This window comes from Tetrao urogallus (assembly GCF_951394365.1).
Source record: "Tetrao urogallus genome assembly, chromosome: 1".
In the NCBI taxonomy this organism is placed as follows: Eukaryota; Metazoa; Chordata; class Aves; order Galliformes; family Phasianidae; genus Tetrao; species Tetrao urogallus.
The window spans coordinates 12,804,696-12,830,943 of record NC_136813.1 but is presented as its reverse complement, the minus strand read 5'-3'; the positions used below and the strand labels follow the sequence as shown (position 1 = coordinate 12,830,943).

Genomic DNA, 26,248 nt, shown 5'->3' with positions numbered 1-26,248 from the left:
TATAGTTGATTATAGCATTTCTGTAGAAAAGCAGTTCTGTAGAAAAACAGTAGCTAGATTTAGTTCCTGTAATTCACTTTTATGTAGGTGAGATAGAAGGAAGACAAAGCGAAGCAAGAGCCCAATTACTCCCATTTTTCAGAGTAAGAAATGATAATACCAAGTGCTCAAATTGACAGAGAAGTTTCTGATAAGAAACTGAGTCCAGATTTCCCAAGTCACAGTTCCATTTTTAATAAAAATGTCTTTCTTATTCTGCTGGGATCCTGCATTGGTGAAGATATATTCCATGAGGATCTTTTAAAACATTCTGTATGATTTCTGAAACATTTGCTCAAATAAAGCAAAAAGAAAACAAAATGCTACACTTCTGAGGAGTTGAATTATTAAACTTCAGTTTAGCCCTTAAGAAAATGTTTGCTCAAGATATAGTTACTATTTATTTATTTCAAAGCTATTTGTATCTTTTAACATACTGATACAGTTTGAAAGACAAATACTAGCTGTGGAAAAAGAGGGTAAAAAGGTTTGTTGCCAGCTAGTCACAGCTTCCTAATGTGAAGACCAAAGCAATAACACATTTTTCTTTTCAATTTTTTTTTTTCTTTTTATGCATACATAAATATATATATGTATCCTTCCACACAGACCTGGGAAACAGAGAGATGTGAAGTGAAAACCTGTTCCATGTGTGAAAGACACCAACTGGTCTCATGATCTGTATTTCTTCCATTAACATTTTCCTCTGTATTTTTAGTACTTGTAATTTAAGAGGAGATTCTGAATATCCTCCAGATTATCACCCCCAGGTCTGAAATCTCAAATGCTTTGGCATATATGCCAGCTTTCCTGGTGTGTTTTCTAACAGCACTTCTGTTCGGACTCTTTGTCAATAGGTGCATATTAATTTGGGCCTGCAATATTACATGTGAGTAGTCAATTTCAAATACAAACATGCAGTCAACAATTATCGTCTACTTTATCTTCTTCATCTGTTTTTCCCTGTGGAGGCACATTTTCTGAAATGACTTCATTTGCCCATGAAATAATGTCCTAATGTTAAAAACTGAACAAAAATAATTATGATAATAGCAAAAGTGGAAACTTATTTTCCAGAGGTGTCTAAAAAAAAGATCCAAAACCTGACCACTAGCAGCAACAAAGATCCCCTAAAAAAACCCAGCCTAAAACATGTTGTTGTCAGGACAAGTTTTCCTTGTAATAACACAAAGAAATATTAGCTGAGAATAAGTGTGGCTTAATGAAATATAAGGACTTATTAAAAATAAATCCTGTGCACAATCTGATACTAATTGAGTGCATTATACTGTTACCTCATAAAATCAAGCCTTCATGTCTGATTAGCAGGTTAAACTTTGATTCTACTCAATTTCCCTCTCTCCATGTTTCCCCATGAATAGACAACGTAACTGATGCTTTGCCCCCAGGCTTCAAATGCCCGACTGCCGTAGTGGAATGCCAAACATGTCTAAATTCATGTTACTGGCTCTTTTCACCTTGTGGACCTGTAAAATATGTATCAAGGCTACACGTGACTGAAATGCAGCAGCTGGCTATAAGTTAGATGTGCCAGAAAATTGCAGTATTATCCATTCCAATGAAAGCATATATGAAAAGCAATCATGTTAACTAAATGTGGACTAAGTAACAAGATTAGGGTTTAATTAAATAATTAAAGCATGCGAAAACCTGTTTATTACTCTGATGATTTCCTTATATCATCCCAAGCCTTGCTTCCACGGGTATTTTAAATAATGGACTGATATAAAATGTTGTTACTATTTTTGGGGAAGAAGTGATAAAGTAAGTGAGGTGTGGGGAGTGAAAAAGACTTTAGCCTCCAGCCAAGTTAGCAGATGCCATTAAATTAAAGATGCTGATTGTCATTTAAGTATAAAATAATGGCAGCAGAATCACACATTTGATATCTCTGTGTGTTGTCTATGCAGCTACTATTCACCTCATGGCTCTCCTCTGAGCACACTGTCACACTCACCTTCTCTGCTGGGAGACTGATAGTTCTGGATGTTTTCCAGTGCATCCTGTCTTTTTTACTTGTAGAGCACGTCTAACATCACTGTAAAGGGCCAGGTTAGTCTGCTAGGTCATGAGGAGGAGGTTGATACCATATTCCTTCTAAAGAATAATGTCCTTACACATGCACTCTATTAAGATTTCAGATCTGTGATGTTGGAACTGAAGCCCATGGTAGCAAAGGTTTTGCCTTGAAGCTTTCAGATAAAAAAAAAACAACAAGGTACAGAGATATTCTGAAAAAGAATACATAATCGAGTAATACATGAAGATATTAATTTGCTAATTTGGAAAGCCATCTATGAATGGCTTTCCAAAACCCAATGAAAACTGATACTAACTTTCTTGTTCTTTTGACTATGGTATTTGAAAACAACCACGAAGATGACAATTCACATTGACAGACTTGTCTGAGACAATATAAGGAGACCGACAAGATTTAAGACCTAAGGCACCTCTGTAGCTATTCAGGAATAGCTAGAAATCAGGAAGAATCATAGAATCATAGAAACATAGAACTACAAGGTTGGAAGGACCTACAAGATCATCTAGTCCAACCATTCTTCCATTATCATTACTACCACAAGCCACTTAACCACATCTTGGAACTCCTCATCCAGATGCCTCTTGAACACTGCCAGGGACGGCGACTCCACCAACTCCCTGGGCAGCCATTCCAGTGCCTGACCACTCTCTGAAAGAAAAAGTTTTTCCTTATGTCCAATCTAAATCTCCCTTGGTACAACTTGTGGCCATTTTCTCGGGTCCTGTTTGTTATCTGGGAGAAGAGGCCAAAGCCCTCATCACCACCTCCCTTCAGGAAGTTGTAGGAAGAAGAGGATGCCTGATAGAAGCAAATTGAAGCCTCTGGCATTTCAAGAATGCCATAAAGATTTATAAACAGCTTGCCATTTACACATGTAACACACTGATATATTTGTTTTCTTGGTTTTGTTCTCTGTTGTTTTCCTTGCTTTTGGTTTAAAGCAGAGTCTATTGTGTTGTTGTTTTTACTTTACAACTTTTTATGGTTTCCAACAAATTGGAAAGTTATATCTTATTAGTTATGAACAGTGTCTTCTCACTGCCTCTGCAGAATAGAAGTGAGAAACCATTTGTTTTTACATATATATATATAAACATGTTTTATGTATAAGTATACACACACACATATATATATGTATATATTTAAAGAAAAAACTAACAAGATAACACAAAACAAAAACAGCTCACAGCAGAAAACAGAATCCAAAGGGTTTTATTAAATAAAGCTCTTTTGAGATTGAGGTGATGACAACTAACTTCTGCTGTATCACGCTGTGCTAAACAGCACACCAAATAAACTGAACTTCAATTTCTCCAAAGACTGTTAAGTTGTTTTACTGGCACCTGTCTGGAATTTAGTGTCACACTACAAAATGCTTCCTTCTAATGTGACAACTGTGCAGCTGTAACTCTGGTAATAAAAAAAAAAAAAAGTGTTTCTAACTGGAAAGCTGAAAGTGCAGATAAACACTGAGTGTGGCCTTTTCCTATTTGAGCTTATATGTGACTGACCTTTCATTTGAGAAGACCTGCATTATTATCAGTAATAGGTCTGCTTGTCAGGAAGAGTCCTGTGTACTTAGAAATTATTCCTACTTTTGTTAATGACTCTGTTTCTCCAGATGGCAACAATAGTGGAGCCTTACTCAGAAAAGAATACTAATCACTGGGCAAAAAATACACTGCACAATGCATGTTTCATCCCTTCCTCAGTTTTTTTCGTGATTATAAGTATGACTTGTTTTCATGGTTTTGTGATTTTTGGTTTTCAGTATTCCACATCATGACATCATGTAGTGCACTGAAAGTGTTAATGCTCCAAATCCAGATACCTGTCCCTGTACATTGCAGAAGTCATGGGATCTGGCCCTTCTTGGTTGGACGGTCTCTTACTGCCTTGCAGTGGGAGCTGGAGGGTGCTTTCCTAGCTGTACCAAACTTTTCAGGTTTGACTTGGTCTTGGGAACTCTCTCTCTTCTATTTTATTTGATTTATTATTTCAATAACATAATCATAAAATAAGTTTTGCTCCATAGATTGTTGTCGCTGTTTTTTTATTTTTTCCTTCCTTGAGTCCAGCTCCCATCTCCCTATTCCTTTTCCCTTTTCCTTCCCATTTTGTGGGGCCGGGGGGCCCAGGAGCCTACTGCCCCCCTGTCACAGGCATTGATTGATCTAGTTAACTCCATGACACCTATTACTAAATTTTTACAGAGGTAAAGCTGTATTTATTGTCCAAAGGAGTGCTTAAAACTGGATGTACATGAAGACCTTAACAAGAGCTGCTGGAAAATGTTTTAGTAAAAGCAGACTTTGGTAAAAACAGGCAAAGAAGAAAAAGGAACTTAAAAACATGGTAGGTGGATAAAATCAGTTATTTTATAAGTTTTATATATATATATGTATATATATATATAAGTATATATATAACTTACACTCACATTTTATATACAATGTATGTAGTACAAGGTATTTCAAATTAAACAGCATTCCATGGCTTACCTAACTCACTGGAAAAAGGTTTCAATGTATCTTCAAGGAGAGAAGCTATGAGAGGTAATGGGGAAGAGGCTGCTTGGGAGGAGTTGTATGAAGGGACTGAGAAGGACCCTGCAGTTGATGCTCGGTGGAAGAATGTCAGAAGGTATGCAGTAAAAAGAGAAGGATGAAGTATAAAGTAGAATCATAGAATCACAGAATCACCAAGGTTGGAATAGCTTCAAAGAGGATCTACTGCATGATGTTTCCCAGCAAAGAGATGGTACTGATAATAAACACTAATAAAGAGAACGTTAAAGATATTAAACAGAATGGACCCCCAGGGAATGCTACTCATGTCTGGTTGCCAGGTGGATTTAAATCCATTCACCACCACCCTCTGGGCTCAGCCCTCCAGTCAGTTCTTTACCCAGCAGAGTGTACCTGTCCAAACCACAGGCTGCCAGCTTCCCCAGGAGAATACTGGGAGATGATGTTAAAGGGTTTGCTGGAGTCTAGGTAGACTATGTTGACAGACTTTCCATCATCCAACAGGTAGGTCATTAAATCATAGAAAGAGATCAGGCTAATTAAGCAGGATCTGCCTGTCATGAATCCATGCTGACTTGGCCTGATATCTAGATGTCCTATAATCTCACTCAGGATGACCATTCCATAACCATGAGCAGAACCATTGATAGATGGTAAAATGCAGTTTGACAGTCACCTCTGCAAGCTTCCTCAGCACCCTCAGGTGGATCTCATTTGGCACCAAGGACTTTAGGCAGGCCAGGAGGAGTAGAACGCTTCTGCTTCCACTTGAATCATGGGAGGCTTATTCCAGATCATGGGTAAAGTATCCTGAGGATTATTGGTCTGAATTTGAAAGATAGATGTGAAGAAACTTACCCATAGGGACCCTTACCTATAGAAACTCAACCTTATCAGCCCTGAGCTCAAAAGCATCAAAACACTCTCTAATATAGAGAGCTATGCCCCCACATCTCATTCCTTGCCTTTCCCTTCTGAAGAGCTTTTAGTAATCCATTGCAGCATTCCAGTTGCAGGAGCAATCCCACCATGTTTGTGCAATAGCAACTAAGTCATAATTTGCCTGGTGTACTATGACTTCCAGCTCCTCCTGTTTGTTGCCCATGCTGTGTGCACTGATTTAGATGCACTTCAGCTGCGGCATTTGCCTCATCCTCAAACACACCATCATCCCCCCAGGCTCATCTCTAGTGAGCTCATTTTAACCCCTTCACCCTTCATATCTAGTTTAGAACCCTCTCAACCAGCCCTGCCAGCTCCTGGTCTAGGATCATTTCTGCCTTTGAGACAGCTGAGACCCATCTGCAGCCATCAGGCCAGGAGCCAAGTCCATGGTTGAAAAAAAAAAAAAAATTCTTGCAATTTCACCAGCCTCTCTGCCACATATTTATGAATGGATTTTTCTCATCCTCCCAGTATCCCTCACTACCACTGAAGAGATAGAGAAAAATACCACCCGTACTCCTACTCCATCAGCTAACTGCCCCAATGCCCTGAAATCCATTTTGATAACCCTCAAGCTTCTCTCAGTTACTTTATCATTTCCAGCTTGAACTATCAGTAAAAGGTGGTAATCAGAAGATTGAACTAGACCAGAATTTTTTCGTAATCTCCCTGACTGGGCCTCCAGGGAGGCGGTGCACCTCTACAGGTAGGGTCTGGTTGCCATATCGGGCCCTCCATTCCCCTCAGAATGGGGGGTGTTTACAACAATTATCCTTCTTTCTTTCTTGGCAAAGGCAGTCTTGAAGTGTGTAGTAGTACCCTAGACAATCTCCTGTGTGGACCTACTGCATCTGCACTTCCCTGTCCCTCAAGTTCCAGAGCCTCAAACCTATAGCAGACAGGTACCTGGGAAAGCTAGGTAGATAGAGAGGGGATATCTGTGATGCTAAGCTGGGGCTTGTTTCCACATCTCCTTCTTTCTTAGATCTCCTCCCTCTGACAGATGGTGGAAGGGTAAGGGGTCCACCAGTGTTTGAGTTATATCATCCCTGTGCCTTTCTCACAGGTATCATAGGGATTTACTCCACCGGTATCTCTCCTGCTCATACTCCCTGATGCTCCTTAATTTCTCTACCTCCTCCTTGAGCTCTGCTGTCTTGAGCAGATTGTCCAGCTGCTTACAGCTCATGTAGGTGGTATCCCTGCTGTCCCTGATATTAACAACAGGTTAAGTCACTCCCTGCAGCCTGACATTTGGGGCATGTGCTCCATATGAGTTGTCACATTCTTTTTGGTAAGAGCGTTCTGTATAGTGGAAACCATCTCCAGATTTGCTGTGCAGGAGGCAGCCAATAAGTGAGCCAAAATGAAGGTAGCCTGGTTGAAGTAAGACAGCAGGGAGTTAGGTCATTTGGAATTTATGTAAATTAAACATTGTTCCTGTAAATAAAACAAACTATTCTGCACGAGTATTATCCTGGAGCAATGTTGACTCAACACAGATTGTATCATTGAAAAGAGAATAGTACCATCATTATATTAAAGCAGTTCTTGTTTATGGTAGTCCTGAAAAATCAACCTTTTTATCTCTTTACCTGCTTCATTGGTTCTGATCATGCGGGATGGTGCACTTGGGTCTCCAGTCCCAATTTTGTTGGTTGCTACAACTCTAAACTCATACTCCACCCAAGGGTTCAGTTCAACAGCCATAGCAGACTCCATGTCTCCACTTATCACATCAGGAACTGCAGACAGTGAAAAAATGTACAGGTCGCTCAGAAAGTTGAAGCTCACATGCAGTGTTTCAGTGTCAAATGTGTATGACCATTAGATATGACAGATACTAAGGATCAAATATGTTAGAAATCAGAGGTTTGTTTTTTTTTTACAATGTGGTACTCCTGAAAAGGCAAAGAATAAAAGGAAGAGGGGAGAGATTTCTGCTTATTCACAACTGCATAACTCAGGAGTCTTTTTGTTGTCCTTTTATAGATGTTGCTAAGTAACATGAAAGGAATAAAAATAATTAAAAAATAATTGTTGGTTTTAAATTACCATTGTTATTTCAAGAGTATCTATAGTTGCTGCTGGTTATTATTGTCACAGAGCAGAAGTTTTGAAGCCTGTGCTATTTTAAAGTTATTCTCACCTGTTTTTACTGTCTGCCAGCCAAGAGAAAATGGACTGCGAGCTTGCAGGTTGTAGAGGGAGATCGGGCTGTGATTGTCTGCCCCAGGACTCCAGGAGAGTGTTGCTGTGGTGTCTGTAATTTCCTCCACTATTACAACCCCTGGGGGACCAGGAGGACCTAGGAATAAATTGGAATAATCAAACAAAGCACACCATCATCATTGCTGAACAGTAATAGTACAGGAGAGATATTCTGTAGTGTGTTCAATACCCATGAAATACAGGAGTTAAAATGAAAACTACATCATGGTGATAGCTTGTATAGAAGAATTTCTACTGGCAAACTGTGATTGTTTCTACTCTTTAAATGTTATGCAGGTAGAAGCAATTAACCTGTCAGAGTGACAGCAGAAGAACTAGGAATAGAAACAGATTTTTATAAAATCTTGTTGTAATTGTTCTGAATGTAAAATTGAAGGAAAAAAGAAAGCATCTAGGCTAGACTGAACAGTCATAATCACATCTGTTTGTGTGAGAATTCTCAGCAGGAGAAGTAAATATCAAAATGAAGCAAGGTAGGATGTGTTTTGTAAGGAGAATACTAATAGTGCTAATAACTGAATTAAGAATGCAACATAAAGACTCTTTATCAAATTCACTCATTCAATAAAATAATCTGGACTACTGTCCTTCTGAAAGTCCACTAGCTATTTGACTGAAAGCTATTGAAAACCGAACCCAAATATTTTTAAGACTGATCTTTAATGTGATTCCTTTAAAAACAAACAAAATCACCAAAAAATTCTCATTTGAAATTCGACTATTATTTATTCCACTTTGCTATACTTAATAAGAAAAGTTTTTAAGTCATGTGACTTCTCCAATAAATAAAGCCTTTTGTAATAAATATAAATTTGCAATGAAAACTTGCCTGTAACTTCCTCCCTACCCCTAGTTTTCTCCTTTAATTCTTCCTGATATTGATCTTAATCATGTTTTAAAACATTGTCCATTTGCACTTGCCAAATCAAATCAGAGGCAAGTTTTCCCTGATTCAGGATCCTTTTTTGCAGCTGTTGGAAACAGATGTTTATGGGGAAAGACACATCTCTGTTATGGGCAAATGCAGGATAAAAATCTCTCTTGTGATTTCCTGTACTTAAAACTTATACAAATCCAGGACAGGACTCAATACTTCTAATGCTACTCAATTAAAATAACGATTTGATTAATAGCTATAATTAATTATGAAAAATCTGAATATTTTTGGCATCCAATTTTTTCCCAGGCTTCTCTTGTTGGAGGCTGAAGTTCTGCTTCTGCATAGATGGAAATCTGTAAAATCAGAAACACACTGTCGATTTTCTCCAAAAATGAACATGGAGGAAAGGTAATGATGAAAACGCTTTTATTAAGAAAAAGAAACTGGCTGCATTTCTGGGGAACCCCAATGCTCTTTGCATGTGTCAGACTTTCTTCTAAAGTTATATTATAGCAGATCGTTTGGACACCCTCCATTCCTTTCCATCATAACTGTAAGGTACCATGAGTGGTGTGGTTCAAGCAGAGCTCAGGAACTATGGTTAAGAGAGGTAGATTCTCAGGTGTGGTTTCAACATTTGATGTTGCAGTTGTAGCCAGGATTGCTGAACTCACCATTATGTATGTATGTATCTACCTATCTATCTATCAACCCATGTACCTACCTACATATTTATTTGTCTGTTTTGCTATTTTATGCAACCAAATCTTTTTCTGGCTAGAATCCTTTAACTAAAAACAGTCTTACATGAATATAAAAAGAGTGTTTATGTGAACTACGACAACATTTTGTTCTGATTTTTTTTAATAATTCAACTCCATAGTGTTAGAGTGAAGCAGACATTGAATTATTGAAGTAATAAAGCAAGTTATACTTTTCACTTTTCTGTGTTTACTTGTTAATAATCTACAAGCCATGAATGAACATTAAAATATTGGTAACATAGCACTTATGGGAATAAAAGCAACAAAATAGTCACGTAATTATCTTAAAAAACAAAACAAAACAAAACAAACAATGAACAGAATTCATTGAAGTTTATTATAGATGTATGAATGGTGAAATACTCTATGAAATATATGTTTGCAGTAGCCAAGAATACTGCACTGGGCTATGGGAAGAACAATGCTTTCCCCCTCCAAGGATGATGAGCAGATCCCATTTCCAGGAGTTTCTTTATTTCTTTGCTCTGCCTGCTTAGCACACTTTGAATTGCTGCTGTCAGTGCTCTTTATGTCCAGTCCAGGATAAGATGATAATTCACCTTATACCCCTTTATGACTCTTGGCCTTCTGAAGTCCTGTAGCAGACCAACAAAATACACTTCACATTTACACTGGAATTGTTTCAAATATCTGCAGGACAAAACCATCACCATCAGAACAAGCTAAAGGCTGAAGATGCGGTCAGAGAAGGAAGCTTTGTGTAGATAAGATGGCTTGACTGCAATCGTGATGATGAACTTGTTGACAGAAAACGCTGATGGCAAACTCATTGACTATGAAGGCTATGAATCTAAGAGGCATAAAAGGATGCACAAGAGAATCTCAGGGGGATTTCAAGGCCTCAGGACCTTCTGAGCTTCAGAACTTTTGGATGAGTGCTCTTGCAGAAAGAGACACACCTATTGGCTGGACCAATGCTAGAGCACAGACTTCTGTTCTCCTTCTCTGTCCTGTCTATCTTTCTTTATCCACTTCTCCTCTGCCTCTCCATTTTTTGTTTTTCCCACATGAAGTTATCAAGTAATGCAAGACGTACTTCAGTTTCCCATAAATTCATATAATTTAGCCACACAGAAAGATATAATTGTAAGTGTGCCAGTATTTTTAAGATAATTGTAGTACAGAGATTCTGAATAAAACTGATGATTGTATTTGGATCCTGAGTGATGTTTTTGCTTTAAACTAATTGAGGAAGGAGGACTTGTGAATCTGGTCTCTCCTCCCTCAGTTAATAGGTGGGATGTGATAAGACCCCCCTTCATTTGCAGTTGAAAGGTCTTGGTTTTCCTTCTGTGAGAAAACATGACTGAAAGCTGACTGACCCACATGACATCCTGGTCACCGAATTGGAGAAAAATGGATTTGATGGATGTACAACTTGCTGGATAAGAAACTAGCTGGATGGTTGCACTAAGGGAGTTGTGTCAACTGCTCAGTGTCCAAGTGGAGACTGGTGATGAGTGGCGTTCTTCAGGCATCAGTTCTAGGACCATTAAACATCTTTGTAGGTGTCATGGACAGGGGGATAGACTTCAGCAAGTTTGCAAACACCAAACTGAGTGGTGCAGTTGACACGTTTGAGGGAAGGGATGCCATCCAGAGGGACCTGGACAGTCTTGAGAGGTGGGCCTATGCCGATCTCATGAAGTTCAACATGCTAAGTGCAAGGCCATGCACCTAGGTTAGAGAAATCCCAAGGCCAAATATAGGCTGGGCAGAGAATGGCTTGAAAGCAGCCCTGAGGAGGAGGATTTGAGGGTTCTGGTTGATGAAAAACTTAGAATGAGCTGGTAATGTGTGCTTGTAGCCCAGAAGACCAGCTTTGTCTTGGGTTGCATCAAGAGAAGTGTGACAGCTGGTCAGGGGAGATGATGAGCGATGGAATGAGTGGAAATGGCTTTAAACAGAATGAGAGTAGATTGAGACCAGATATAAGGAAGAGATTCTTTAATATGAGATTGGTGAGACACTGGAACAGGGCGCCTCCCCCTGGAAGGCATTATAGGCCAGGCTGGATAGGGCTTTGAGCAACCTGGTCTAGTGGGAGGTTAGAAATAGATAATTTTAAAGGTCCCTTTCTTAAATCTTAAAATTAAAATTAATCTTAAATTTAAATCACTCTGTGATTCTGTGTTTCTAAAGATGTGTTGTCTGCACTCCTCCATTCTTGCCGTATATTTGCTCTTCTCTTGGTGGGATGCACCAGGTCAAGCCTTTGTCTCAAAACAGTAAATCCTGGGGCCAATTTAATAAAGGAAGGAGGTCTTCAATCTTCATCATCTATTGTTTCAGGCTCTCTGCTGATGTAGGAAAATGCTAGTGAAATATTTATTTGTAGCCATGGGGTAAATTTTAAAGGAAAGCTGGGATTCTGATACAATCATATGCTTTTACTGAGTTGGAGCCCAAGGCCAAGAATTATAACATGCTTCCAAGAGCAAATAAAATTAAAAGAAAATATTTTAGTACTTTCTTTCTTCAACAATATTTCTTCCATGTACACTGAATATTACTGAAGAGTTTCTAGCCACGCTATTATAGGAAATAGAACAAGTTTCTTACTTATATAAAAATACATAAAATATATTTATGCGGATGTCTCCTGCTAAATTCTTGATATATTTTGTTGCAGGAGTTCTCTCATGTTTTTTAAACCTTTCAAATGCATTCCTAGTCATGACAATGTGTCATTGTGCTTTCTGAGATGTGTGCTCTTACACAGTCTGTAGGACGACTGCTAAAAAGCATTTCCATTTCCAACAGCAGGCACTCTTGAAAGCGGATTAATAAGGGACAAAAGCCTCTGTGATAACAAATGTATGAGAGTTAGCCAGGACCTGAGTGCTATGCAGATGTCACTCATTTTTATAGAAATCTCATTAAATTTTATGCTTGGGTGTTATCATTCATGGTGTCAGCTGGAAGGCTAATGCAGAGAAGCGTTTTTCCCAAGGGCTCTGCTATTGTTCAGGATCTCTAAAACAATTTTTTAGTTGAGAATAGCCAATTAGGGAAAAAATGCACTGTCTGCTCAAATGGTTCTCTGGAAACTACACAGAAAATGGCTGGTTGTAAGTGCATCATAATGCAGTTGACCTTCATAGAGAAGATATTTGAGGCTGCAATAGGCTCTTATGCAGCTCTAGGAACATTGGAAAGCCAGCGTAAGGATATTAGTCAGTTATCTTCTTTCAGAGCAGTTCCATGGATGGATGCTTCATTTCAGGACATACATGTATACATTTCGGCGAATGTATTTTATGTGTTTTTTTATTGTTGGGATTATCATCCTGAGAGGTCCTTTAGATTACTTCCCATGATTCAGTGTTAACATAAGAGTTCCTCAAAGACTATTACCAATAATAACTCTAGTAATTCAGAGAGTCAGTGCTCTTTTCCTGTGAATCCCAGGATATGCATTGATTTATTCCACTGCACTCTGATCAAGATAATTCTTACTTTTACCAAACTAATAAAAAGTCTGATGTGTAACATTTCATGAATATAGAATTCTTGACCTGAAGGTTTTACTTTCTGAATGACAAAGTGTAATAGCTTGTCATTAAGAAGACAATAGGTTAAAGAAAAGAGGAAGAGAAAGAGGTAATAACTACAGGATAATGGAAAAAGTACAAGACAAACAGGAGCCGGACTGTTTCTTGTAGCATAAATCCATAATGCTGTGTCCACCTACAGCTCCCCATATATTGATGAACAAGAGGATGGATTGAAAGTGTAATTTGTCATGAATGCAATGGGCACTAAAGCTACATTCTCAGCCTCATTCCTACAAATGTGGTGTATTCAAGTGGTAAGACAGCTACATAAAGACCTGGGAGGATGGAGAAGTCATAATCCAACTTGACTCCAACTTCTCCATCTTCAGATGCAGATGCCAGACTACACTCCAGAGCCTCTGAGTTTTGGATCTATACTTTGTGGCATAAAGACAGTTGAGGGAACATTAACTGAAATCTCACTTTATGAGGAAAGAACTGGTAGCCTCTGAAACACATTATGAATGGCATAAATATCTCTCACTTAGATAAAGGTGTCTAAAATAGAACATAGAAGTGATTTTTAGACATCCCTCTCTTATTGGCTTATTCTTCTGACAACCTGCATCACTTGTCCAAGATCTGATTTGTGTTGCTTCCATTTCTCTCACAACTCAGAGCTTCAGGGATATATCTCTCTCAGGCATTGAGTTCATGAATATTACCACACCTCGTTTATGTTTTTGAACTTGATTCTAAGCTTTTTTTTTTTTTTTTGACTGAAGACATAGATATGAGTTAAGGTGTGGCTTAGTTAGAATTTTTTTTCTGTTCTATTTTTAAACTCCTAGGATTCTCTCATTCAAACTGTTGAACATATTATAACTTCAAGACAAAATCAGATTGCTGGAAGTTTTGGTCTGGAGTCTGTAGGTTAAACAGCTGATGATCCATCTACAACACCAGATACAGAGAGAACAATAGCACTATTTGATAGAGGAAATCCTCAGCTACAAAACACCAGAAATGAACAACAGTTTCCATGCTGTGCTCATAAAAATCTGCATGGCCATTCAGAGCATGTCTTGTCTTTTACTTCATTATTTCTACTGCTGAAGAGCATCACCTACTGCCTCCCTGCACTCATATTCACTGTTTGGTCTCAGAAAGCACTGATGAATCTCAGTGGGTGCAATTTTTTTCTACAGAGAGGAATTCAGTTCCACAGCTTTGCTCCATCCATACTTTCATGTCAGGCAACATTTTGTCAGAATACCCCTCTGCCACCCTCTGTTGAATGACAATAAAATGTAATGGAATATTGATGGGAATATTCAATCCCTACTGCCATTCTACCAACATCTGCCTCTGACATTGTGGGTCAACAGAATAAAATAGGAGACATTACTTTTGGAGCAGCTGTTGTAAAATTATATACTAAAAAGAGCCAAAGAATAGACCTTATTGATCTTATGTAACTTTGTACTGTTTGCCTGTCCCTATCATACTTTCAAACCTATGACATGCCAATTATGCCTTTTCTACAGAATACTTGGGCATAATAAATGATTTCCATGATCTGATAGAGATGAACAGGTAGTTTGTGGTGCCCATCCTTGTTCGAGAAAGGGTGCAGGACGAGGAACGTAACTGTTTGTGTGAAAAGTCAGCTGTGCTCAGAGAGCATTTTATCATTAGTCATATCAGTGTGCCCAATGAATGGGGCCTGTACTTAGGGCATCTCCATGTCCTGTGCTACAGCTCAAATGTAATTTCAAGAACCACAAAGAATTTGCTGACCTTGTTTACATTCTATGCAATAATGCTGTGGCTCATGGCCTTTAAACCGAAGTGCTTGTCTTCAGGTTTTATTGGCAATATCACAGCTGAAAGGAGTTGTGTGGTAAGTCTAACCAGCAGTTCCTGAGTTATATTTAATCCAGCTCAGTGGAGTTCAGAGGAGACATTACTTCTCTAAAAGTATAACATGAGGAGAGCAGATTTCTTTCTTAGATAAGATGAATAGGTTTAAATATACGTACTGTTTACATTGCAAAAAATCAAACACTGAGTCAGTGGTTTATAGGACTGGTTCTCTCTGCTATTTTGTAAAACCAGAGCTCGGCCTTGACTGTTTCTACAGTGCTTTAGTGAAATAATCTGAAAGAAAGATTTTTAATCTGGAGGGGAGATGACTGGTCCATAGAGCATTTTAAAGCAGTTTGTAATATAGCATACAACATCTGGCTCAGTAATTTGTGGTTAATGCTAACTAGCTTGGGTGTAACATATTGCAAAGGAGTTTTGCAAGAATAATTTATGAATATGTCTTAAGAGACAGAATTTATTTGACGAAGTTATTGAATCAGTAACATATATATACGTATTCCCATTAAATATATATTAAATTATTGGAGACTTGGTACTTTTGATTAGGCACTGAAGCTTTCACAGATGTTAAAAAAAACCTTTAGTTCACATTCTTATATTCCTAAGTCTATCATGACGAGCCTTAAAAATAAGACAAGAAAAGGATAAGTGTATAAAATAACCCACATCACTCACTATGAACAGTCTGAAGCACTGTTCTGATTCACATCAGACTACAGTGCCATGCAATGAACCTCTTCTGTGCAGGAAACTCCCTGGTGTTCTCTGAAGCTGCCGCTGCAGCAGGAGTGCCTCATGCTTCAGTGGGATCTATGCTTTTAAAAGACTACAGAAACCTCAGACTGACCTTTGTAAAAGTTGCAGACTGCTGTGTGACATCCTCGACTCCCACTACACAGCTGAACTGTACAACTGAACTGTGCAGTTGCTTTTCTAAGCTAATCCTCCAAGCCAAGGATCCTCTAAGCAAAACCAAACTTGCAGAATAAGGAGAAAAGAATATTACTAGTGTCTGAACATAACATACGTACTTATCCTGTATTAGAGCCTTCTGTTTCAGTTTTGTGAAAAATCAGTGCAGAGACAGTTCAAGCACTAGGGTGCCAGTGATAGGTGGAAATCCAGCCAACCAGAAACATTTTGATACTGTGCTTCTTTGCTAGCCAATATTCACCGAAAATTGAGGATATGAGTGGATAAATAAAAGTTAGTATGGTATGTAGCATGGGAGAACTATGGACTGAAGTCAAGAATGAGACTGACATTCAGAAAAACATTAATAACTTCTGCTTCTTAAACAGCTGATGACTTCAAGTGTTGTGGAAAAAAAATATATATGTTTTATTTTATAGGAATTATGTAGATTCTTCTGTAAACAGCTTTGTTTGCATGAAGAACACCTCAAGCAAGCAAAACCGCTAGGCATAAATGAAGTGGAATCAAGTGAAGACTTGTGTCAGCAGTGTAAGTCCAGTGATATGACTTTTGTTACATTAATTTACTCCAGTAAATTAATGCCAATAATAATTCTTTTCCCATCAGACATACACAACGCCTCTTACAAAATTCCTCTGAAGTAGCACATCTGTGCATGCCTAGCTCCAGAATAGTTAGTTACCACCCTATGTGAAAAGATGCTTTCTCTTCTGGATGCCCTTGAATTATATCAGTTGACACCATACACCTCCTGCTGCTGCTACAGGCTCTGATGATTGCCTTCCAGAAAATCTTGCAGTGGCATATGAATCTTTTTGCTCTTATTCTTCTGCTGGAGAGGAAATGTGATGTATGTATTTTATTTAGCTTTCCAAATTCAGTGTATTGGCTTAATCTGTTGACAATGGTTGAGTTCCTTTTTTGGGCACTGTCCAGCTCAATGAAAGAATCAAATGTTTTTGTTACTGGAAGGGATCCTAAATCCCACTCAAAAGATTCAGGTTTTCATTTGTTCTTCTCCTGGCTTCTGTTTTTCTTGCTACTTTGCCTCACAAAAGGTATGGCATTTCTTGATACCATTTAAACCACTGTCTGCAGATATAACATCCTCTTGAGAAGAAGCAAGTGTGTTTCTGAGTCAGGATCTGAGCAAACCCAACAATATTACTCCCTGTAGCTGAGCATTGCAGTTGCTGAACTTGATGGTAAATGATGAGTATCACATCTTCTGAATTGAATCAATGGCCCACAGCTCTCTTGGGCTTTGAGCTGAATCCTACTTGTCATCCTGCTCATATTCAGAGAGTTAAAGACCACACTGAGGACTTCCACGTGGACTTCCAAGTGTGCATCTATAAAGTATGGTAGGTATCAGATGGATGACACTGTCCAGCTGAGGAGCTTCTGTATGCGCACAGAATCCTAAATATTTAAAACTCAGGCACCTGGTGAATAAGTGAGTGCTTTTTGACCTTTAAAATGCCTCAAGGGTGTTTGAACATTAAATTTGAACTTGCTACCCAACCTTCTTGGGCTTAGGTGCCAGAGTCAGTGAAACATATCTTTCTATAAATTATAAAACAAAAATAAAGTTAATATGCTTTAAGTGAATGACTGACTTATTTATTCATGTCAATAATAATTTAAGCAATTTATGATTATGCATAGCAGATAATTTCACAGAACCTTATCTTGAATAAGGAAATATTTTTCCAAGTTATGGAGTAATCTATTTGAACATAAGCAGATCGTGCCAAGTATGTCAGGATAGCAGTCTTCTGAAGGTCATTGTTCACTAGCAGGAGACTGGCATGAAATACTTGTCATTCATAACCCATATCAAGATTAAAATGCAAGACACTTAAGCTGGAAAGCTAATGTACTTCCTGACAGGTCCAGCTGTCAACAAAACATCTCTTCTTAATGACACCTGCATTCTTGGTAACACTGGAAAAATGAAACAAAAAGGGAAAAATAGATAACTTGAGCTCAGAAAACCACATTTAGAGAACAAAAAAATGACTAGAAATCACTAAAAAGTTATTTTTTACTTTAGCATGCAGAATTTAGTCACATTTTCAAAGCACTTAGGAATGTATCTGGATTGTCCTTTGAGAGGTAAGTAGCTCAAGGGATTTGAATCTTTGTTTTGCCCAAACATGGTCTAACACATCATTTTATATCTAAATTTGAAGTATTCCCAAAAGAGATTCACTAGAAAAAAAAACATTAAAAAAAATTGACATTTATTTAATTGCAGCTTCCCTAAAATTAAGAAATGTAAGGTAGTGTTTTTGAAAATGATTTGAAAATATTTCTAAAAAGTCTATAACCAGGAATAAAAAACTGAAGAATAGAAACTTGCAACTCTCTTTTTTTTTTTTTTTTTTTTTTTTTTTTTTACATCACACACACATACATAGAAAATTCAGAGACTTTGCACCATTACCTTCATGTTAGTAACTAAACTGAAAAAAAAACAAAAACAACAACAACAAAAAACATGATAACATTCACTTTTGTTCTGGAATTTAAATTCTACTTTATAGTGCAAAGCAAGGAAAAATTTCTGTGCAATGGTAAAAGTAGTTTCATGTTTAGTTCCCTGGGCTATATTCAAGGAACCTTCCAATAGAATAACTCACAAGTAAGGTGAGTTTACAAAATATATATGTATATTTATTAAGGATGTGTATCCCGGTTTACTGTCACTGGTATCAGTACTCATTTTCACGGATGTGCTGGAATTTGGCTTCTGTTGGCGCTTCCCAGAGTTTACAACGTTTCTGGTATCTTCCTTATGACATAGGTTGTAAAGTTTAAAACAGGAAATTGTTTTCAATATGAATAGAATGAAATAATTTCACTGAAAATTATTTTACTGGAAATAAATAATAATATGGCTTTGTGTTTGTATCTCACTTTATTGTGTGGTGGCAGTGGTTGTCTTTTTTTTTTTTTTTCATAGATGGCATTTTCTTTTGTGAGGTGGTATTATTCAGTATGCTGACATGTTATTGAAAGATCTATTGCTGATCTGTTTCCCTAAGCAAAGCCTAGTATCTCCAAAAGCTATACTTCAAGGTGTTTGAAATAAGTTGCAATCTGGGATCACCAAAGAGTGTCAAATTGTAGGCGACTGAGCACTCTCATTAAAGAGATGAGTGAATAAAAAAGTATTAGCGATATAGAAATCAAAATCAAGTTCTTCTAACAGTGTAAGGAAAGATAGATTACATTCTAAATATTTTGGATTTTTGCAACATTGATGTTCATGAAGAGTAATCATTAGTGACTCTACAATGTACTTTAATCATAGAATCATAAAATCATAGAACGGCCTGGGTTGTAAAAGGACATCAAAGATTATCTAATTTCAAACCCCCTGCTATGTGCAGGGTTGCCAACCACTAGACCAGATTGCCCAGAGACACATCCAGCCTGGGCTTGAATAGTAATGGCCTCAGTCATTTGCTGCAATAAAAAACAAAGTCATCCTGCATTTTTTTTGTGTGAAAGAAATACTGTCACTGTAGGAATTTATTTTATTTATTATGCATAGATGTCTTAAGATTAACTACTTCAGCAAACCCTGTATTATGTATTTTCATGGAAAATTACCTTTACATCAAGACAAAAGCATTCACATAATGTAAAGCAGTTTGTGTCAGAGATAAACTTTTCTTAGTACAGTCTGTAATTATTAAATCATAAAAATAAGGAACCAACATTTTAAACAAAGTATATTTCAATTTAAATTCTATTATACAGCTGTCATAGTTTTAATTTCATGAGCAAGGTGGCATGGCAATGTGGCACTTGAATACATACATTCTGATACTTCTTATAATACACTTTTTTACATTTATCTCAAACCTCTTCCTGAAATAAATATTTATTTTCTATTTCAAATTCAAGAAACCCATTTATATACAATTTAGTAGCTGGTCTGAAATGTTCTAGATAGTAGTAAGATAAGAGACTTTTATCACTTAATAAATTCCATAGCATTAGAATTGGCATTGCCTTGCCTACCCATAGAGCCTCCAGCTCTTGTCTGAGGGAGGTAAAAGTAACATAAGTCTTGCATAACCCACAAGGTCGATTCAGATTTCATAAGGCAGCTAAAGCGGCATTTTGTGCTTATGCTGAGGAAACTGAATGCCACCATCCCAGTAGTGCCATAGCTCATAGAAAGTTGATGGTCCTCAAAATGACTTTATGGAAATATTTAGCAGCTACTCTCATCAAAATGTGAAGAGCTCTGCACTCAACCAGAAACATTCTTTATCATTTCAAGTGTATATTCATCCTAAAAGTGATGGATATGAAAACATCAAATCTAAAGAAGTGATGAAATGTGATAGAATAAATATTTTTTAAAGATTATAATCTCTATATAATTTTGATTTATATTTTAACTGAAGTTCATTTTTTTATCAATGATAATAAAATATCTCTCTCAATTTATTCTTTCAAAAGCCAAGTAATCCACAGTGAAACTGTCCTGCTCTGCTATCCTGCAGAGATCTGTGAATTTAGGCACTGCAGCACTCTCCAGATGTATTGCTGGAAAGTGAACTTCAAGTTCATTGAGTATACACACACACATACACAGAGTTCATAACACAGACATACTCTGCATAAGGGGTTGTACATATGGCATTAAAGCTTGGCTTTACTGGAGTCTAATAGTGTCCTATTTTTAGTTTTAGGTCCTGCAGAGCACTGACCACATGTTACTGCATGAAATGGGATATAGAGCAACTCAACCGATTGCAAAACTGGGCCTAAAGATGCTGTCAAAATTTGGTGAACACAGTTCCAAGTGAGAAAAAAAAAAGATCCCTGTCTTATTAAGGGGCTTCTGCTTCACTGTTTGTACCTTTCATTTTACAAAATGATTTATGGTCTCTTTTCTTGAAGGGTAAATATTTCTAAACCATTAAACCCGGGAGGATGCCTTGACTTCAAGGTGAAAGGCAGAGAATTGCAGAAAACGCACACAACGCATCATACCTACCTACATACAGACCTACATTTGTGCAATTAGTTAAGATTTCATTTACATTCCCTGGTGCACTGAGAGGGTGCTTTGAGGCCACTCACCCCTAACAAGCAGCTCGGTCTCATCTGACACAGTGTCTGCTGCAGTCTGGACCCTGCAGCCGTATCTCCCAGCATGCATCAGCAGGATGTTCCTGATCATCAGGTCTGCCGAGGACGCTTGCTGAAACAGTCATGAAAAACCCATTTAAAATTTAGTAAATCCGTGTTTTCAAGGTAGCTCACAGAGTGTTTTGTGCAGTGTGAGAAATTCACATCTGTGGCTTTCATCTTACAACATTCATGTCCCCTAATATCCCCTTTTGAGGATTATCAGCAGATAATCAGCACACTGCATTTATACAATTAGTAATAAGGACTAAAGAAGAGGATTTGTGGTTTTTAATAACTTTGATTTTGCTTAAAGCACTCCATGGATATTTGCATTCTCAAAGAAAATGAATCCAAGCTAACACAAAGAAATTAATTAAAGAGCAAAACAGAAATATTTGATGTAATCCTTGGCATTGCAAATGTGCTCTTAGAAATGAAAACGAGTCTTCCTTCCTCTTCCTCTTTTCTACAATGCAATCATATTTAGAATATGTACCTCAAATGAAATTAAGATCATTTAAAAGATTATGTTAATTGATTCTTATTGACAAAGGAGAAATTAATACTAAATAAGATCAAGAAAATATAAACAGATTCTCATTTTCCCTGCCAGAACCTACACATATTGAAATCTGAAACATGCAAACCCTGGATATGTGTGCACAGAAAGCTAGTTCAGATTTTTGTTTTTCAGTATTCAAGGCAATGGTAACTACAGCCCCCCAGAGTTATGAGCAGAAACTTGGAAGATGGAACAGTCATTTATTTTGAGAATGGATGGCTTTTTTTTTAGAAATATCTGTACTATTTAATAAACTGAAATGATCATATCAGATTTTACACATACACAGTTTTATCTGAAACTAACTAGAGTCAGTTTTATCTTATTTCATATCATTTGATATCATATATCATATTTGATATCATATTTACATCATACATATATAGAAGGAAATCATTCAGCTAGATTTAGTACACATTAAACCATATCCACAGATACTGTTATATTATTGTATATATATTGTTATATTACACTGATCAGATAAGAGTGAATGAAGGCCAGCCTAAGCATATGGTATGGGAATTACAGTTTCCTTCTCAATTATAATCTATAATAATCTATACTAAAACAAAGTATATTTTTATTAAATCCAACAATTAATATTGTAATACCTGGCCACTTCTAGGCTAATTAGTCTTCTCTTAATTTTCATAACCAAGGCAAAATCTCTACCAAAGCATGTTCACATGTAAAGAGGGAAAAGAGAGGTGGAAATTCAAGGCCGTCTAGTTTAGTTGCTCAGAAGCTGAGCAATCCTGGCTGCCATCCTATCTTCCAGGGGGCTCATGACTATATACATAATAGTATTACTTGAAAAAACAAAAAATATATATATATATTTAATATCTGTGTACAGGTGTAGCTGGACAGACAAGCAGACATGGCAAGAATCACTGCTTTAAGTGGAGAGCAATGCAGTAAAAGGTACCCATGAAACATTTGGATTTAATGCAGCATAACAGGATATGCAACTGGGGTTGTTTAGGGTGTATGAGTGGAAAGAAACTACTTGTGATATGTTTAATACAGATGTATATAAGTTTAGACACTAGCTTTATTATGGATAATGATATTTTAGAATCTATTTAGATAACTAGGAGCTGATCAGGCCTTTTAAAAAAGAAAAAATTATTTGCTGTTCAATAGCACCAAATGTCTTTACTAATTTGGGGGCCTTTACACCATTATATAAGATAAAAAATTTCAGAATTTTATATAGTAGGAGTTTGGTAATGCCTAAGTTGTGGATAAAATGCTGCTGTATTCCTAGGTTTCATCCTACTTTTGTACGTAGTTACATAGCATATAGAAAGAGTAAGTAAAAGCTTCATTAAGTGATGCAAGTGCTGTTTCTATGCTCATATTCATCCACTAGAAAGTGAGGACTATTCCATATTGACCCTAAAGCAGTCCTCATTGTTGGGAATGAAGGGAAAGGTACTAGGAAGGTATTAGAAGATGTAGTAATAAGCCATAATAGAATCTTCGTTATCTTGTGGTGATTAATACAGAGATTCCCCCTTAGTCACTTCATTCTTTAAACTACTGTCAACATAGTGGTGTCTGGATTGTCATCACATTTATCTATGCTGAAAGTTAGCTTTGTCTCTGAACTTCTGCTGTCCTGGAACAAAGTCAGGAAAGGAGAGGCTGAGGCCAAACACTCAGTGCATGTAAGAATGCTCTGGAGTTTTAAATTGATCTAAAAACAACGAGAATTTCAAAGAAAAGACACTACAATATCAGCGATTCAAGGTTTGTGCCCCAACCCCACCAGACCCCTACCTTTCTTTTTTCTGTTCTCGTGTTTGCTTTTTATTAGTGTAAACCTTGGAATAAGGCTACTTTTGTGATAAGAGGTTCAAGGCTTCAGTAAATTCTTATGGTCAAACTGATGTGCTGGCTATCTTGAGCCAATCTCCATAACATGTTACTGCAGATGCTTGTTTAAAATTTACAATTCATTTTTAAAGCATCTACTAAGAAAGAATGTAGCAGATACTCCATTAAGAAAAATGTCCAAGGTCGGAAAGTTTCTCTTTTTTTTTTTTTTTGTCTTCTTTCAGTGGAAAATGACATTTCAACAAAAGCACTCTTTCCCCTTCAGGCAAGACACAGAACAAGTGAGAAGATTGCAAGTAGAATGGAAAGAGCTCACATCTTGGCTAAATGACTCAGAACAGCCTGAGGTATCAGTGACTATGGGATTCTAATATTACTGAAAGCCAAAATTAGCATGTCTAATTTTGTCTACATTTATATTTCCACTTTATTAAGTGTACATTTCAAAAAGCTGCATGTTACTCCATTATTTTGATGTTCTTAAACAGAGCACATTTTGCAATAGCATCAACAGCACAGAGTAGAGAGGTAGGATCAATTCCCTCTCCCTGCTGACCATCCTTCTTCCGATGCAGCCCAGGATATGGTTGGCTTTCTGGGCTGCAAGGGCACATTTCTGGCTCCTGTGCAGCTTGCCACCCACCAGTACCCCCAGGTCTTTTTCAGCAGGGCTGTGATCTATCCTTCCATCCCGCAGCTTGTATTGTTAGTGGGGGTTGCTGCAATCCAGGTGTAAGACCTTGCTCTTAGAAAGTGTATTCACTGTTCAGAATAACATTTATAACACATTTAGCCAAGTATATAAATACTTATATTTATTCAATATAAGTGTCTTTTGTGTGGAAAAAACCCTGTATTTAACTAAGAGAAGGCAGATTTATCAGTCAACTTCTAATGACAATAAAGAGAGGTAAAATTAACCTTCAAGGCCAACATCAGCTATGAACCTACTGTAAAGCTGAACATTTTCCCTGTGTTCATTAAAAGGCTGAAAAATAATAACACAGCTACTAATGCTATCTGTCATGTCTAATGGTTCTTTCTAGGACAACAAATCATTGTGCCATTTATATTATACTCCAGAATATCTCATTAATCAGGTTCTGCATGGCTCCAGTGATCAGTGCTGTGAGTACTGTAAGCATGCGAAGAATCTATTCCTCTTGCTGCTCCAGTGTGGTATGTAATACGTTATCTGAGGTCACAATTATGTCTTCAGTGTATCTAAATAGAATTACCAGTAAGGTGGTTCTTGAACTAATTTTTCACAGGAGCTAATCCCACTTATATACATGTTTACTTTTAACATAAAGGTACTTCCCCAAACTCAAAAAGGTTCAAGGAGCATGTAATATTCATATTTTGCTCAGTGAGCATCATCCTGTTGGATTTGTTTTTTTGCATCCATTTCCTTAATGCTAGTGATTTGCAGAGAAGACACAAAACCAGAAAGTAATGCAGAGTTAATACTTTTTATCCATCCTACCTCCTTACTGAGAAGAAGCTGTATGAGGATTTTCCCTGGCTGTTTCATAAATCCTAAGAAGATGTGAATTGCTTTGCTGTGAAGCAACTTCGACAGACAGTTCTTAAAGAGCAGAGAATTCTGCTTATTCTTCCTGTGTGACTGAGTTCATTACCTTGAGCCAGTTGCTAGGAAACCTCCATGTTAATCCAGCCATTCATTTTCTGAGTTTTTATCTCCAAATCAAGGTAGTTCATTCAGTATCCTATCTTTTCTTTTAAAAGCTTTGCACAAGAATATAAGCTGCCTACACTTGAAAAGGAGATCACAGTCATAATGCAGAGTCCTTTCTTAGCGTCCATTAAGTCTGTTCTTTACTTCCTCCTTATCTCTTCCGGGGAAGAATTAAACATTGGTTTGATTATTGCACAGCTCATCACATCTGTTGAAACTGCAGAATCATATCTGCAAAACATGCATGAAACTTAGAAATTATTTCCTCCTCATAGTGCCATTCATTTCACCTGCAGTCACATCATCTATTTCTAATACCTGTCACTTTCCGCATTGGTCATAGTACTACTTTTTCACACTCCAACTGCAGCTCTATGAGTATAGCTCTGTTTTATCTTGTCAAGAGGGACAAAAAGAAAAGGCAGGTTAAAATCATGGATAATCAATAGAGATGATTTTACATTGCAGGGGCCTGGGGTCTAGCAAATCTGTGCATTACTTCTATCATGGATTGGGAATGGGAACTCCATCTGGCCACCATGTGATGAAAACCATCTCCTGCTTAGAGTAACATACATAAAAGGTTAGTGAGGATGTTGAAACAGATCATGGCACAACAGAAGGTTAAATCAACAGGGAAAGGAGTGGACAGAGCTTGACTGCCATTGCAGGAAAACTTGTATGATAAAAGCCTAACTGGTGTTTGACTCAGTTCCTTATTGCAACTGCAGGGGTTTGCTGTGTCTAGCTCTCATCTTCCTCACTTGAGAGTTAGGTGTGAAGATGTTTTCCTGCAAAGGGAGTTTCTATATAGAAGAGAATGGTTGATACATGGTACAAAAAGCTTGAAAAGATATTATGAAGTCACCTTTCTGTATGAACTGAAAAGAGTAGAACAATACTCTGTAATTAAATGGGACAGTGATTTGATCCTAAATAAGAAAGATGACAGCCATTAATATGACCTTCTTCAGCTTAAGTAATTATTCAGAATATATGGTTTTTTTTTTAACAGCTAGAACACAGGTGAATTCCTGACTCAGACATTATTGGATTTAGCAGAATAGTCTTTATTAATGAAATAAAGTCAGTCAGGCTGAATTGAAAAATGATTTCACAGCTGAATCTTGTTTGTTTGATATATTTGATTAGCAGTGGAGTTTATTTTTGGTGAATTTATCTGAAGTAAAT

At 37.3% G+C, this 26,248-nt stretch overlaps 1 protein-coding gene across 2 annotated transcripts in view; it reads right to left on the bottom strand.

Annotated features, from left to right (window-relative positions):
* The window catches only part of CNTN5 (contactin 5), a gene marked incomplete at both ends in the record, with an annotated part of 322,983 nt that overhangs the window by 27,625 nt on the left and 269,110 nt on the right, over positions 1-26,248 (bottom strand). For both annotated transcript variants that reach the window (XM_079544036.1, XM_079544037.1), the window contains 3 exons: positions 7,170-7,319; positions 7,724-7,882; positions 20,904-21,024. In XM_079544036.1, the coding sequence (XP_079400162.1) occupies positions 7,170-7,319; positions 7,724-7,882; positions 20,904-21,024 (430 nt within the window). The remainder of the gene's footprint in view (positions 1-7,169; positions 7,320-7,723; positions 7,883-20,903; positions 21,025-26,248) is intronic.